The sequence below is a fragment of the Budorcas taxicolor genome, unplaced genomic scaffold, assembly GCF_023091745.1.
Source record: "Budorcas taxicolor isolate Tak-1 unplaced genomic scaffold, Takin1.1 scaffold517, whole genome shotgun sequence".
NCBI lineage: Eukaryota > Metazoa > Chordata > Mammalia > Artiodactyla > Bovidae > Budorcas > Budorcas taxicolor.
The window spans coordinates 1-13,385 of NW_026292605.1; the positions used below are offsets into that span (position 1 = coordinate 1).

A 13,385-nucleotide genomic window follows, 5' to 3' on the forward strand; every position below is an offset into this window, starting at 1 on the left:
CAGAAACAACAGCCAATTTTGATAAATTATTGATTCAGTATCGGGGATTTTGTGCTTACACTTTTGCTACAACAGATGGTCTTCTCCTTCCAGGTACGTCATTGGAAATAATACTGTTCTCCCTTCTCCAATTTTTTTGATTTAAATGAAGTGTGCTTATTGTCACTCATTCACTTTGTAAAACTTTATGGAATCTAATGTTGAACTAGGAAAGGAGCTACAAATGTGATCCAAATGAAGTATTTATCTTTGAAGCGCTTGCAGCATAACCTGATAAACTGACACAAATAAGTTACAATACAAGTGATAAGTGATGGAACGTATATAATGAAATATAAGCGCTGCAATGTCATAAGAGGGGGATGACTCATATTTCAGTGAAGGATTCCAGAAACATTTTATGGCATTCCTAAAATATGTCATTTTCCAAAGTGATTACTTGAAAGAGCAACACTAGTGTGACTGATATATTTATTAAAAAATATTTTTTGTCATTTTATGGCTCTATTCCATTAACATAGATCAGTATTTCTATATAAGTCAGATCCCAGTAAAGAAATGGCCAGTATTTTATCAAGTCAAATTCCCCTATGAGCTATACATATATATTACTGGAGCTTCTTCAGAACAAAGTAAATCAGAAATTGAGAGGAAAATAAATGATTATTCAAAAAGTGCCATGTGAATTAGAAATAGAATCATTACAAAGAATTATTGGGATTGTATATATGCAGGGTAGAGAACATACACACTGACTCATTTTTTTATGGTAGTAGATATTTTTATTATGGGGGTAATAAAAGGTTTACCTTGGGGAACTGAGAGAATAGTATTCTGAGGTCCCATGAGGGTCACTGATCGTGGAGAGAAACCAAACAAGAGCCATGAGGAAGTGAAAGCAATGGAATGGAGGTGGTTTCTTTCTTCTCTGTTCTGTTTTTTCCTTCCCTTTCCTCCCCCTCCCCAATTTCTCTCTCTCTCTCTGTTCACAAATACAAAAGGAAGGGAGTCATGAGATAAAGACAACAGAGAAACATGGATGCGGACTGAAGAGAGCAGTACCACCATGTGGCTGGAAACCTATGGATGGAGGAGCCTGGTAGGCTCAGTCCATGGGGTCGCAAAGAGTAAGACATGACTGAGCGACTTCACTTTCATTTTTCACTTTCATGCATTGGAGAAGGAAATGGCAACCCACTCCAGTGTTCTTGCCTGAAGAATCCCAGGGACGGGGGAGCCTGGTGGGCTGCCATCTGTGGGGTCGCACAGAGTCGGACACGACTGAAGCGACTTAGCAGCAGCAGCAGCAGCAGCACTTGGAGAGCCTTGTTTCTAGTCCCCATTGTCTGTTGGTAAACAGGGTAACTTTGAGCAAATCTTGTGCTTTGGACCTCAGTTTCCAGGTCCAGAAAAGGAGAAGGACCAATTAGGAAATCTCTTTGTTCCCTTCCAGCTCCCATCGACTATGATGCTAAGAAAGGGGGAGAATGAGAAAAGTAGACAGACTTATGGGGCGGTGCGTTTTAGCATCTTTTCTGAATCAGCTAGTCTGGAGGCTTTATTTCTGCTTATTCAATGTAGGCTTTATTTCTACATTGTTTTCTGGGCAGTAGCCACCTACACTGCCTGGGAGAAATGCTCTAGGAGTCCCTCCTTCCTCATGACTGCAGATCACAGGGCTTGAGTCCCCAGGTGATGCTGGGGCTTACCTGATAGAGTCCTTTCAGATGACATCGTTGACTTTATTGTCTGCCCCTTCTTCCCCTGCACACTGCTTCAGCCCCACTGGCCTTCTTGCTATTCCCGAACATTCCAAGCCCATTTCTCACCTCAGAGCTTTTGCACTGACTATTCCCTCTACTTGGACCACTCTCCCCCCAACCCCCACATAGCTACATACCTTGCTCCCTCATCTTATTCAGCCTTCTCTGTTCACCTACTTTAAAATATCAATCCCACCCTCCTTCCTTTGACTGTTCAAACTGCTTTACTTTAACTTTAACCTGTTTACTTATTTGTTTTCTGTAGCACTGATCACTCTCTTGCCTATGTTATATTTATTGATTTGTTTTCACTGTATTCTCAGTGCCAAGAACAGGGTCAATAAATATTTGTGAATAAGTGAAAGAATGAATAATTAAGAGTGTTACTGTTTCCCACATAATTCCCACAAACTGTGGATACTTATAACCCATATTTTATGTAGTATCTTTTCATAGTGGGAAATACTTCCTAACATGCAAATGTACATCTTGGGAAAAATGTCTCATTTTTGTAGTTCTTACCAAATTATTTTTAAAACAATGCTTCTAGTAGTTGGTTTGGTTTAAGAGATTTGAAAAACCTGCTAGATGACTAAGTGGCTTCCCATAGAAGATTTTTAAGCAACTTATATCTGGATAGTGAACTATATTTAGATAAAATCATAATTTAAAGCTTAACAATATGGTACGTCCCTAGCAGTCCAGTGGTTAAGACTCCATGCTTCCAATGCAGGAGGCATAGTTTCAATCCCTAGTCAGGGAACGAAGATCCTGTATGTGGCATGGTGTGGTCCCTCCCCCCAAAATTAAAAATATAAAATAAATTTCTTTTGAATTTTACATAAATATAATTTAACAAAATGTGTAACTTCAAACTGCTAGTTGTAACATTTTAGTTAAATAAAGACATGTGATGTGTTAAAAATGGAGTATGAGGGAAGGGTTCTATGAGTGTATTATAAACATAGAATCACTGAATATTTCCTATCTAATTTAGTTCCTTTTCTTAATTTTCAGGAAATCCATCAATTGGAATTTTGAAATATAAAGATAAGTATTATACTTTCAATACCAGAGATGCTGCATATTCATTTGCAGAAAATCCTGAAAATTACATTGATATAATTAGAGAAAAAGCCAAAAAAAATGCAGAATTGATTCAGCTACTGGAACTTCATCAACAGTTTGAAACCTTTATTCAGTATTCTCAGGTAAGCAGGGTCATCATTTTAAGAATTTATGACATTTAAAAATGTAGTTAATAAAAAGGTTACATTTTGTTGTAGAATGCTCCCCAAGTCCAGGCAGGAGACATGGTCAGATGAGGGCCTTTGCAGATGAGGGCCTTTCCAAAGATGGAAACTAAGGAAATCCACAAAGAATAAATGAAAACAAGATAAGGAGTCAAACTGGTGAATTAGACTGGAAAAAATCTGGAAGGACAAGACTGCTGCTGTTGCTGCTAAGTCGCCTCAGTCGTGTCTGACTCTGTGTGACCCCATAGACAGCAGCCTACCAGGCTCCTCCGTCCATGGGATTTTCCAGGCAAGAGTACTGGAGTGGGGGGCCAATTGAGATAAATCACTGAAACTACAGTATTTCCTTGTGTAAAACTGAAGGAGCTCAGTACAGGTAATACAGGTGATAACTCATGCTCAGAGGTGTGAAATCATTTAACAAGTTTAAATGGCAGTAGTCTGAAAGGCCGCAGAATGAATCTGAAGGTGTGTTTCTGTGTGAATTGGTGCCTATCCCCTAATTCATTCAACAGATATTTCCTGAACTGCTTGCCATGTGCCAGGCACGATTCTTGGCACAGTGAACAAAGCAGGTAACAATCCCTGCCTGCAGGAGTTCCATTCTGCTGTTGTAGATCCTTGTTTTCTTCTTGCCTCTCATTTTCACTGTTCCAACTTTTAATTGCTCTGTCATCCTCTCTGGTTTAATTTACCCCTTTTAAACTCACTAAAGTAAAACCCTGCAATACACAATTTATGAATTTTTTAATATGCATCAACATTCCAATGATCAAGCAGGTGGGTTTGGGCTGGGCTAACTGGGTTGGCAAGGACCCCAGCAGTAACTGGTAGGGGGAAGATGGGGCTGGTAACTGTGAGCACAGAGGGTGGTCTGAACGCTTGGGAAAGGAGACTGAGAACTAGCCAGGGATGACATGGTTGAAAGGGATCTGCTGCTGGCACTCTTGTTCTGACACCCCTCTGCCAGTCTGTTGATGTGACGCTGCAGCTGTCCTCTTAAGGTAGCAGGAAGACAGGGAAAGACTAGACTCAGATAATCAGAAAGGTATGCAGCTGTCCTCTTAAGGTAGCAGGAAGACAGGGAAAGGCTAGACTCAGATAATCAGAAAGGTATGCTTAGTGTGGATATCTTTTCTATTAACGGACAATTTCCCCCTATATTCCTGGTTTTCCCTTTCTGTGTATTTAATCCTTCACTAACTTTCACTGCCCTTAGAAGTGAGTATTCCCTCTACATATTTCAATACTGTATTCATAATTTTTACTTGCCATTTACTTGTATTGATATAATATTGTTATCTTTCAGCATCTTTTAATCTACCTAATTATATCATAAGGTCATTTTGAAGGCAGAAATTATATCTTATGCTAAATAGTAAGCATTTAGTAAATCATCTGTTTCTTGATTTGGAGAAAGAAGTTAATCTATTTGCCCTCCTCTTCTCTAGGACTGGAGTTTCTTAAGCCTCTCCACCTGCTCCAGCAGCCTCATTTCCAGCATAATCATAACTTGTTTAGCCTGGAATTATTGAATACTCAATATTTTAATACTGTAGTGAGCTTCTGGGTGCTTTGGCAGAAAAATAAATCTATTTAAAATGTATAATAATCTGCTGTGTATACATTGTTTAAGATATATTCTAAAGGTGTTCTGATACCTTAAACATGGTTTATACCTAATACTTAATAGCTATTCTAAGCTTCAATCCATTTCCCATAAGGTATTCACTTCTTCAATTGTGAAAATTAGAGAGGGGCATTTGATTTGGGAATGAGTGATGTTATGTTTTCTCCTTTCAAAATATACCTCCTACATTAAGGAGGTACAAAATAAAATTGAGCACAAATCCACAATGCCCAGGAAATTAATTACATTTGGCTTACTTTAATTATGAAGTTTTCTTTTTTTTTCTTTGCTGATATTTACAAGTAAGTTTCATATTCTTCTTTTCTAATGTTTTGTTAATTTTAGCTAAATATTTTAGTTATCTGTAAAATAATGTTTATTTTTGTAGAAATATTAATTATAAACTCTACTTCTTTAGATGAAAGAGGTTGACAAACGTTATATAAAACCAATTACAAAATGTGAAACTGGCACTCAGACGGATACGCACTTGTTGCCACCAACAATTGTGAGATCGTATGAGTGGAATGAATGGGAATTAAGAAGAAAAGCTATAAAATTGGTTTGTAACAATATTATCTTCTAAATTATTTATAGTTGGAGAATTTTGAAGAATTTTAATCTGTTATTCATAGAGTTGGTATGCTAAATTATTTACATGAAAAAGTGAGTTGTACAGTTTTTTTGCTAAAATAAAAATAATTAGCATAATTTATAATTTTTTAGCTTTACAACGTTAGCTTCTAGTATTAAGCATATGTAGAAATATAAAAGCCTGAAGCTGCTCTCAAATTTTATCAGTCAGTAACTTTAACAGTAATAGTTGCTATCCTTCTGTCTCTCTATTGATCTATATAATGGTTTTAATCTATCGTGCCAACCTATGGGGTGCTAGTATTTAAAGCCCTCCAGCTTCTTCTAATCATTTAAAGCATGCTCTTCTCCTTTTTGGACTTTCTTGAGAAGCAGAATGCTACCTCTATTATATCACAGATACATTCTCCTCTTATTGTCTACTTGTTCTTTCCAGACACTTGACACACCTGTCCTTCTGATTCTTAGTCATCTTGATCACAGCAGATACCTACCCTTGAGGGCTTCCCAGGTGATGCTAGTGCTAAAGAACCTGCCTGCCAATGCAGGAGACATAAGAGATGCAAGTTCAATCCCTGGGTCGGAAAGATCCCCTGGAGGAGGGCATGGTAATCCACTTCAGTATTCTTGCCTGAAGAATCCTTTGGACAGAGGATCCTGGAGAGCTATAGTCCATGGGGTTGCAAAGAGTTGGACGTGACTGAAGTAACTTAGCACTCAGGCATGCACCTACCCTTGAAGTCTGTCTTTAAAACTTTCATCCTTATCTGACTCAGTGGAATTCCTTCCACTCATCCTTTTTATAGCACCTTGTCATTTTAAACAGCAAATACAGTGTGAAGGAACAGACTCTCTTTTATCTGTAGCCTTTTCTTAGTATATTTTACCCATCTCTTTAACTGAAATAAGGTATGGAAATAAACGAAGACTACTCATGTGAGAACAGAGGCTATTTATTTAAAGATTGCTGTATCCAGGGAGTCAGTCACCATCACTTGCGTTGGGCAGGGACTCAGAGTTGGGGAGAGGAGTGAAAAAGTTTTATAGTGAAAAAGGGGGAGGCTTGGGTATTCCTCTGGAGGAAGTTGACAGGAAACTCAGTTCAGTTCAGTCCCTCAATCATGTCTGACGCTTTGCAACCCCATGGACTGCAGCACACCAGGCTTCCCTGTCCATCATCAACTCCCAGAGCTTGCTCAACTCATGTCCATCAAGTCAGTGATGTCATCCAGCCATCTCATCCTCTGTCGTCCCCTTCTCTTCCTGCCTTCAATCTTTCCCAGCTTCAGGGTTTTTTCCAGTGAGTCAGTTCTTTGCATCAGGTGGCCAAAGACCTTGAGTTTCAGCTTCAGCATCTGTCCTTCCAATGAATATTCAGGACTGATTTCCTTTAGGATTGACTGGTTTGATCTTCTTGCAGTCCAAGGGACAGGAAACAAGAGGCAGGCTAACTAGAGGTGGACTAATTAGCAGCAGGGCATCTTATGTGATTGGCTTAGTGAGCATTAGGCTTTCTCTGATTGGTTCAGAGTTGGAAGGGGAGGCAGCCAAAAAAAAAAAAAATAGGGCTGTTCTGAGCAGATTGCTACAGCTACTGAGGTTGTAGTTTATCTTCTGAGACTGGTTGCTGCAGAGGTTGTAGGTTAGAGTACTATTTCATATAAAGTGAAAGTGAAGTCGTTCAGTCATGTCTGACTCTTTGCGACCCGTGGACTGTAGCCCACCAAGCTCCTCCATCCATGGGATTCTCCAGGCAAGAATACTGGAGTGGGCTGCCATTTTCTTCTCCAGGGGTTAGGGTCAGGGTTAGGGTCCAGCCTATGTCTGTTTGTATATTCAGTCTCTCTTGTCACTAACCATATCAATTCCCTTGTTATCCTCTCTGGTGGCAACTTTTCAGCCCCTGATTTCTTGAGATGAGAAAGCTGCAGCTTCCTGGTGTGTCTTCCAATCATCATCCCATTAGCATTCTCACCAGTTACTCTTTGTAGTTCTTGAAGCTCCCATTCCCTGTATTCTTTTCTATCATCTGCTAGACTGGCACGAAGTCATCAGATGTGTACTGGGTAGCTTACATACCCTGCTGCTTTGTTCTTCAGGAACTAATAGTCTAGCAGGTGACGTTGATACATTTCTGTTAAGTGGTTTAACAGAAGTGAAATAAAAATTCTAGCCCATTGACATAGGTGATTTATTAAGTTGACCTCGAGGTACAGATAGGCAATGGAGAAGAGAGGAGTGATGGTTAGACAGACTGTGAGAAGTAAATGTTAGATCTGGGCTGGAAATTTTAAGAAGAGAATGGAGTGTTCAGTGGGGCAGAACTTTGTGCTAACTGGACTCTCTGTTCTCATTCTTCAACTTCATTCTGATCCCCACCTTAGACCAAATTACCCCTAGATTTGCAGCATGTTGAAGGCCAGCTCCCCATATATTACCCAGTACAACTTGTTAATAAGACAAAACTGAGTATATCGCTTACAGTGATAAGGGAAACCACCCCGTCAGCAGAGCTTTGCAGTGTCTCGGAGTGGGGAAGAGTAAGGTCAGGATTTATTGAGACTTCGAAGTTTAGTTGAAGGTAGGTGTTCCAATGCCTGGGATCAACTGGGGGATGGGTTGGGGGCTTGAATTGGGTTGGGTAAAATCATGAACAAGCAGTCCAGGATTGATGGAAATAAGCAAGGTGAATCTGAAGGCAACTGATACAAAGAGTCCTAGGGTTTCTTCTCTGTGTTAATGCTTACAACTGAAGAGTTGATGCATCTTTCAGGATGCTCTATAATGAAGTCAAGTGATTTGCTTTGGCAAGAGACTCTCCGAATAGTAAAATTATGCTAATGAAGACATAGGAATAGTAAAGCCCTACTAATGTAGACAATAAGTTGTGGGCAGAAGTGGTTCTTCATCATCTGCAGTTTCTCAAACTCTGAAATGTTTCCTCTAATTCTAGGTCTCTCTTTCTTAACTCACATGTTCTAATCCCTTCTGAGTTTTTTCCTGGGGCTTCACCACAGCTTCAGTAAAACCCTTATTCTCCTTTATATAAACTCTTCCTTGCTTCCCAGCTGGAGTAATCTGTTTAACCTCATGTTTACTAGTAATCTTTAAAAGGAGCAAGCAAAATATAGAATAATATAAAATATTATCTGGAAACATCTGAGCATTTCAAATTAAGTGCTGGGTGAAGCCCATTTAAGTAAGACAATGGAAATCTTAAATTTTTTGTCTTTTAAACAAATAAACCAAGAATGGTAGAGAAAAAAAAATCCAAGTGGTATGACTCTCGAAGTATAATAATGAATTGAGCTCACTGTACATTTGAATCTGTATGTTTTCTCTTTAGGTTTTTATGTCCATTTTCATTTATCTATTTTCCTACTTCTCAGCAAAGGGTATTTATTTTCTAATATGCTCTAAATTGTCTAATATTTTAATGTTTTGTAGAAACATGCTGTGTTGTAGGACTAATTTCTTTGTGGATGGAGAGGAGGAAAAAGAAAAGGCAGATATTAGCTATTCAGTTCAGTTCAGTTCAGTCGCTCAGTCGTGTCTGACTCTTTGAGACTCCGTGAATTGCAGCATGCCAGGCCTCCCTGTCCATCACCAACTCCTGGAGTCTACTCAAACTCATGTCCATTGAGTCGGTGATGCCATCCAGCCATCTCATCCTCTGTTGTCCCCTCCTCCTCCTGCCCCCAATCCCTCCCAGCATCAGGGGCTTTTCCAGTGAGTCAACTCTTTGCATGAGGTGGCCAAAGTACTGGAGTTTCAGCTTTAGCATCAGTCCTTCCACTGAACACCCAGGACCGACCTCCTTTAGAATGGACTGGTTTGATCTCCTTGCAGTCCAGGGGACTCTCAAGAGTCTTCTCCAACACCACAGTTCAAAAGCATCAATTCTTCCGTGCTCAGCTTTCTTCACAGTCCGACTCTCACATCCATACATGACCACTGGAAAAACCATAGCCTTGACTAGATGGACCTTTGTTGGCAAAGTAATATATCTGCTTTTTAATATGCTATCTAGGTTGGTCATTGGAGAAGGCAATAGCAACCCACTCCAGTACTCCTGCCTGGAAAATCCCATGGACGGAGGAGCCTGGTAGGCTGCAGTCCATGGGGTCGCTAAGAGTTGGACACGACTGAGCGACTTCACTTTCACGCATTGGAGAAGGAAATGGCAACCCACTCCAGTGTTCTTGCCTGGAGAATCCCAGGGACGGCGGAGCCTGGTGGGCTGCCATCTATGGGGTCGCACAGAGTCGGACACAACTGAAGCGACTTAGCAGCAGCAGCAGCAGGTTGGTCATAACTTTGCTTTTATTAGCTTTTACCTTAGAGTAAAAAGCAGATATTAACTAATATCTTAGAGTATTTTATTTGTTCTTTAGAGGAATGTTCATTCCAGTGTAATTCTCTTTCTGCTTAGGCCAATTTGCGTCGGAAAGTTACTCACTCGGTACAGACTGATCATAGTCACATGAGAAGAGAAAACTATTCCCAGGTGTACCCTTCAAAGGATGTTGGTACTCAGTCCATGAGGGAGGGCAGCAGCCGAGTGCCCCGGCCCCAGATTTACATAGCTGGTCTCCGCGGGGGCCAAACTAAGACCACCTATGGAGTCAAGGTGAACTTAACTAGAGCGGTTGATGAAACCTAGTTAGAGACTGGGTTTTTAATGTGGATGCCACAACTGATGAACAGTGGCAAGTATTTAAGAGTATGTTTGCATCTGTGAAAATTCACTGATTTTGGGGGGGGCTGGTACATTCATTGGTGGTATGAATGTCTTTGGATTCTCATTTATATGCACTGTCAAACTCCAACAATAAAGGAAACATTGTTTTCTGTAATACATTTTTCATTCTATTAAAATTGAAAAGTAAAACTCTGTCCATTCCTCTTTGACTTCTTAGAAAACGTTTGGCAGCATCAAGACTGAAATTATTAGATATTAATATATTAACATATGATTAGATATTTATATATATAATATTATTATGCTTGGGATGGAATTTTATTTAGATAACTTTTTATACATTAATATCAGATTATTATGCCTGGGACAGAAGTTTATCTCTAAAATCAGTTAATGTTGAACATTAAAAATTTAAAATGTAGTTAACATTTTCAGCTTCATTAGCTATCCAATGTAACATGAATTAAATTGGTATAAGACTTCATTAATTTGGAACAGTTAGAACAAAGGGCCACATAATGTTTTTATTTTTATTTATTTATCCCAATTGAGGCCTTGATTTTAATACTTCAGTATTCCTTCACTCAGATTATTTTTCTGTTTATCTTTTATCTAGCACAAATTTGTTGAACACTTCTTCATTATTTTAACCTCTCATTTCTCTTTTCTACTTGTAATAGTACTTAAAATGTAATCCTAAATCATAGTTGTGATCACATGATGTCTTTTAAAATCTGAAAATTTTATATGGAGTCTGGCTTATGGCTCCTTGAAAAGACTGGAATATCTGGCAGCACTCGGTCAGCCTTCCGTAAGTAGTGGCTCTGCCCTTTTGTAGGGCAGGTGCATCTGGTTGCAATGTAAGGCAGCAGGGGCAACTCCTGCTGCCTTACGGGGCTCCCACTTCACTCCTTTGCCCTGTTTGCCTGACTCCACGGCAGCTGTGTTTCAGGTCCCTGTGAATTACTGATAGCTGAATTTTAGAGCCATTGTTTTGTTACTGTCTTACGTACTCCCAATACACATGGATGGGTAATGAAAACTCTCAGATGGACGGGCTGTTCAAACTTGCCTCGGCAGCTGGGGGTTCATTTATATTTAATACATTTTTTTGACTTAGGTGACTCTTACACCTAAGTTTGTATAGTTTGTTTTCTATATAGGTTAAATATTACTTATATTAATAGCATGATATGCTTCAAAATCCATTTTACACATATATTATAGAGGTAAACTTCAAAAAACAGATCTACTTCTAAGTTGTCATTATTTTCACACCTATAGTTTAATTTTTTAATTGATGTATAGTTGATTTACAATGTTAAGCAAAGGGATTAATTTATATCTTTTTTATATTCTTTTCCATTATGGTTTATCACAAGATACTGAATTTAGTTCCCTCTGTTATACAGTAGGACATTGCTGTTTATCATACCTGTAATTTAAAAGTGATGTTAAAGATAGGTTGGCTAGCTGTTGAGGCAAAACCCTGGGGGTGAGAGTCGGGGTGAGAGGGCTCTGTCCCTGAAGACGGTGGATGGTTAAAGGTAGTACTAAACTTTACAAATTCAGGAATTTGATTTTACCTATTCTAATCAACCCTCTTTTGATCTTACAAGATTCCTAAACACAGAAAAGAATGACCGATAAACCACAATTTGGGGTTCTGAAGTTAGGGCTGAAAGTAGAATTGCCAAGTAAATAAAAACACGAAATACGATTTGAAAAGCTAATATCAGAAAGTCATCTGGTAAGAATAAAAGAATCAGAATAAAGGGAGCTATGTCACATGGTCAACTCATCTTCTCCCAGGACCTCTCTAAAGAGTTCTAACTGCATGTTGGACCCAGTGTCAGTTGGTCAACACCATTTCAGAAGGTCATAGCCCAAATTCATTTTCTCTACCAAACTTGTTTCTCCCTCTGTATTTCCTTCTGTGGTCAAAGGTATCACCACCTACTCAGTAGCATAGATTAAAAACTTCTGGACTGTCTCCCACAGCCCCTACATTTAACTAGTCATTGCACCCCATTGATTTGGCTTTAGCTGCCTTCAAGATCCATGTCTTCCTATTCTTACTGCTGTTGTCATGATTTAGATTTAGAACTATTGCCTGATTCACTAGCATAATTTTTGTAACATATAAATCTGATCAGATCACCTGGCTCTCTCCCCGCCAACTCTCACTTCCCTTACTTAAAAAGACACTTTTTTCATTATCTAGGGGATAAAGTAAAAATTGCTTAACACATGTGAGACTTTACAAAATATATCCCTTTATCTTTTAGTCACATATTCTGCCTCCATGCTCTCTGTACATATTATATACATAGTAGGCAGAGTCCAAACAGTCGGAATATATTAGAGTCTTTAATATACTTTTGTCCCCTGGAATAGACTCCACAGACAGCCCTAGGAAATGTTTGTCCCCATAAAATCTGTTCATTAGTTCAGTTCAGTTGCTCAGTTGTGTCCAACTCTTTGCGACCCCATGGACTGCAGCACGCCAAGCCTCCCTGTTCATCACCAACTCCCGGAGTTTACTCAAACTCATGTCCATTGAGTCAGTGATGCCATCCAACCATCTCATCCTCTGTCATCCCCTTCACCTCTTGACTTCAATCTTTCCCAGCATCAGGATCTTTTCCATTGAGTCAGTTCTTTGCATTAGGTGGCCAAAGTATTGGAGTTTCAGCTTCAGCATCAGTCCTTCCAATGAATATTCAGGACTGATTTCCTTTAGGATCTCCTTGCTGTCCAAGGGACTCTCAAGAGTCTTCTCCAACACTACAGTTCAAAAGCATCAATTCTTGGGCACTCAGCTTTCTTTATAGTCCAACTCTGACATCCATATCTGACTACTGGAAAAACCATAGTTTTGATTAGACGGACCTTTGTAGGCAAAGTAATGTCTCTGCTTTTTAATATTCTGTCTAGGTTGGTCATTAAAGCTCAACATTCAGAAAACAAAGATCATGGCATCGGTCCCATCACTTCATGGGAAATAGATGGGGAAACAGTTGAAACAGTGTCAGACTTTATTTTTTTGGGCTCCAAAACCACTGCAGATGGTGACTGCAGCCATGAAATTAAAAGATGCTTACTCCTTGGAAGAAAAGTGATGACCAACCTAGATAGCATATTCAAAAGCAGAGACATTACTTTGCTGACTAAGGTCTGTCTAGTCAAGGCTATGGTTTTTCCAGTGGTCATGTATGGATGTGAGAGTTGGACTGTGAAGAAAGCTGAGTGCTGAAGAATTGATGCTTTTGAACTGTGGTGTTGGAGAAGACTCTTGAGAGTCCCTTGGACTGCAAGGAGATCCAACCAGTCCATTCTGAAGGAGATCAGCCCTAGGATTTCTTTGGAAGGACTGATGCTAAAGCTGAAACTCCAGTACTTTGGCCACCTCATGTGAAGAGTTGACTCATTGGAAAAGA

General features: G+C 39.4%; 1 protein-coding gene across 1 annotated transcript; it reads left to right on the top strand.

Moving 5' to 3' along the window:
• Positions 1-8: 8 nt before the first annotated feature.
• On the top strand, positions 9-9,906 carry LOC128071414 (cilia- and flagella-associated protein 206-like; the record flags this gene model as incomplete). Its single annotated transcript, XM_052664286.1, has 4 exons — positions 9-93; positions 2,781-2,974; positions 5,068-5,211; positions 9,676-9,906. Coding segments are annotated over 4 exons (654 nt in total), but the record flags the coding sequence as incomplete, so codon positions are not given.
• Positions 9,907-13,385: the final 3,479 nt, after the last annotated feature.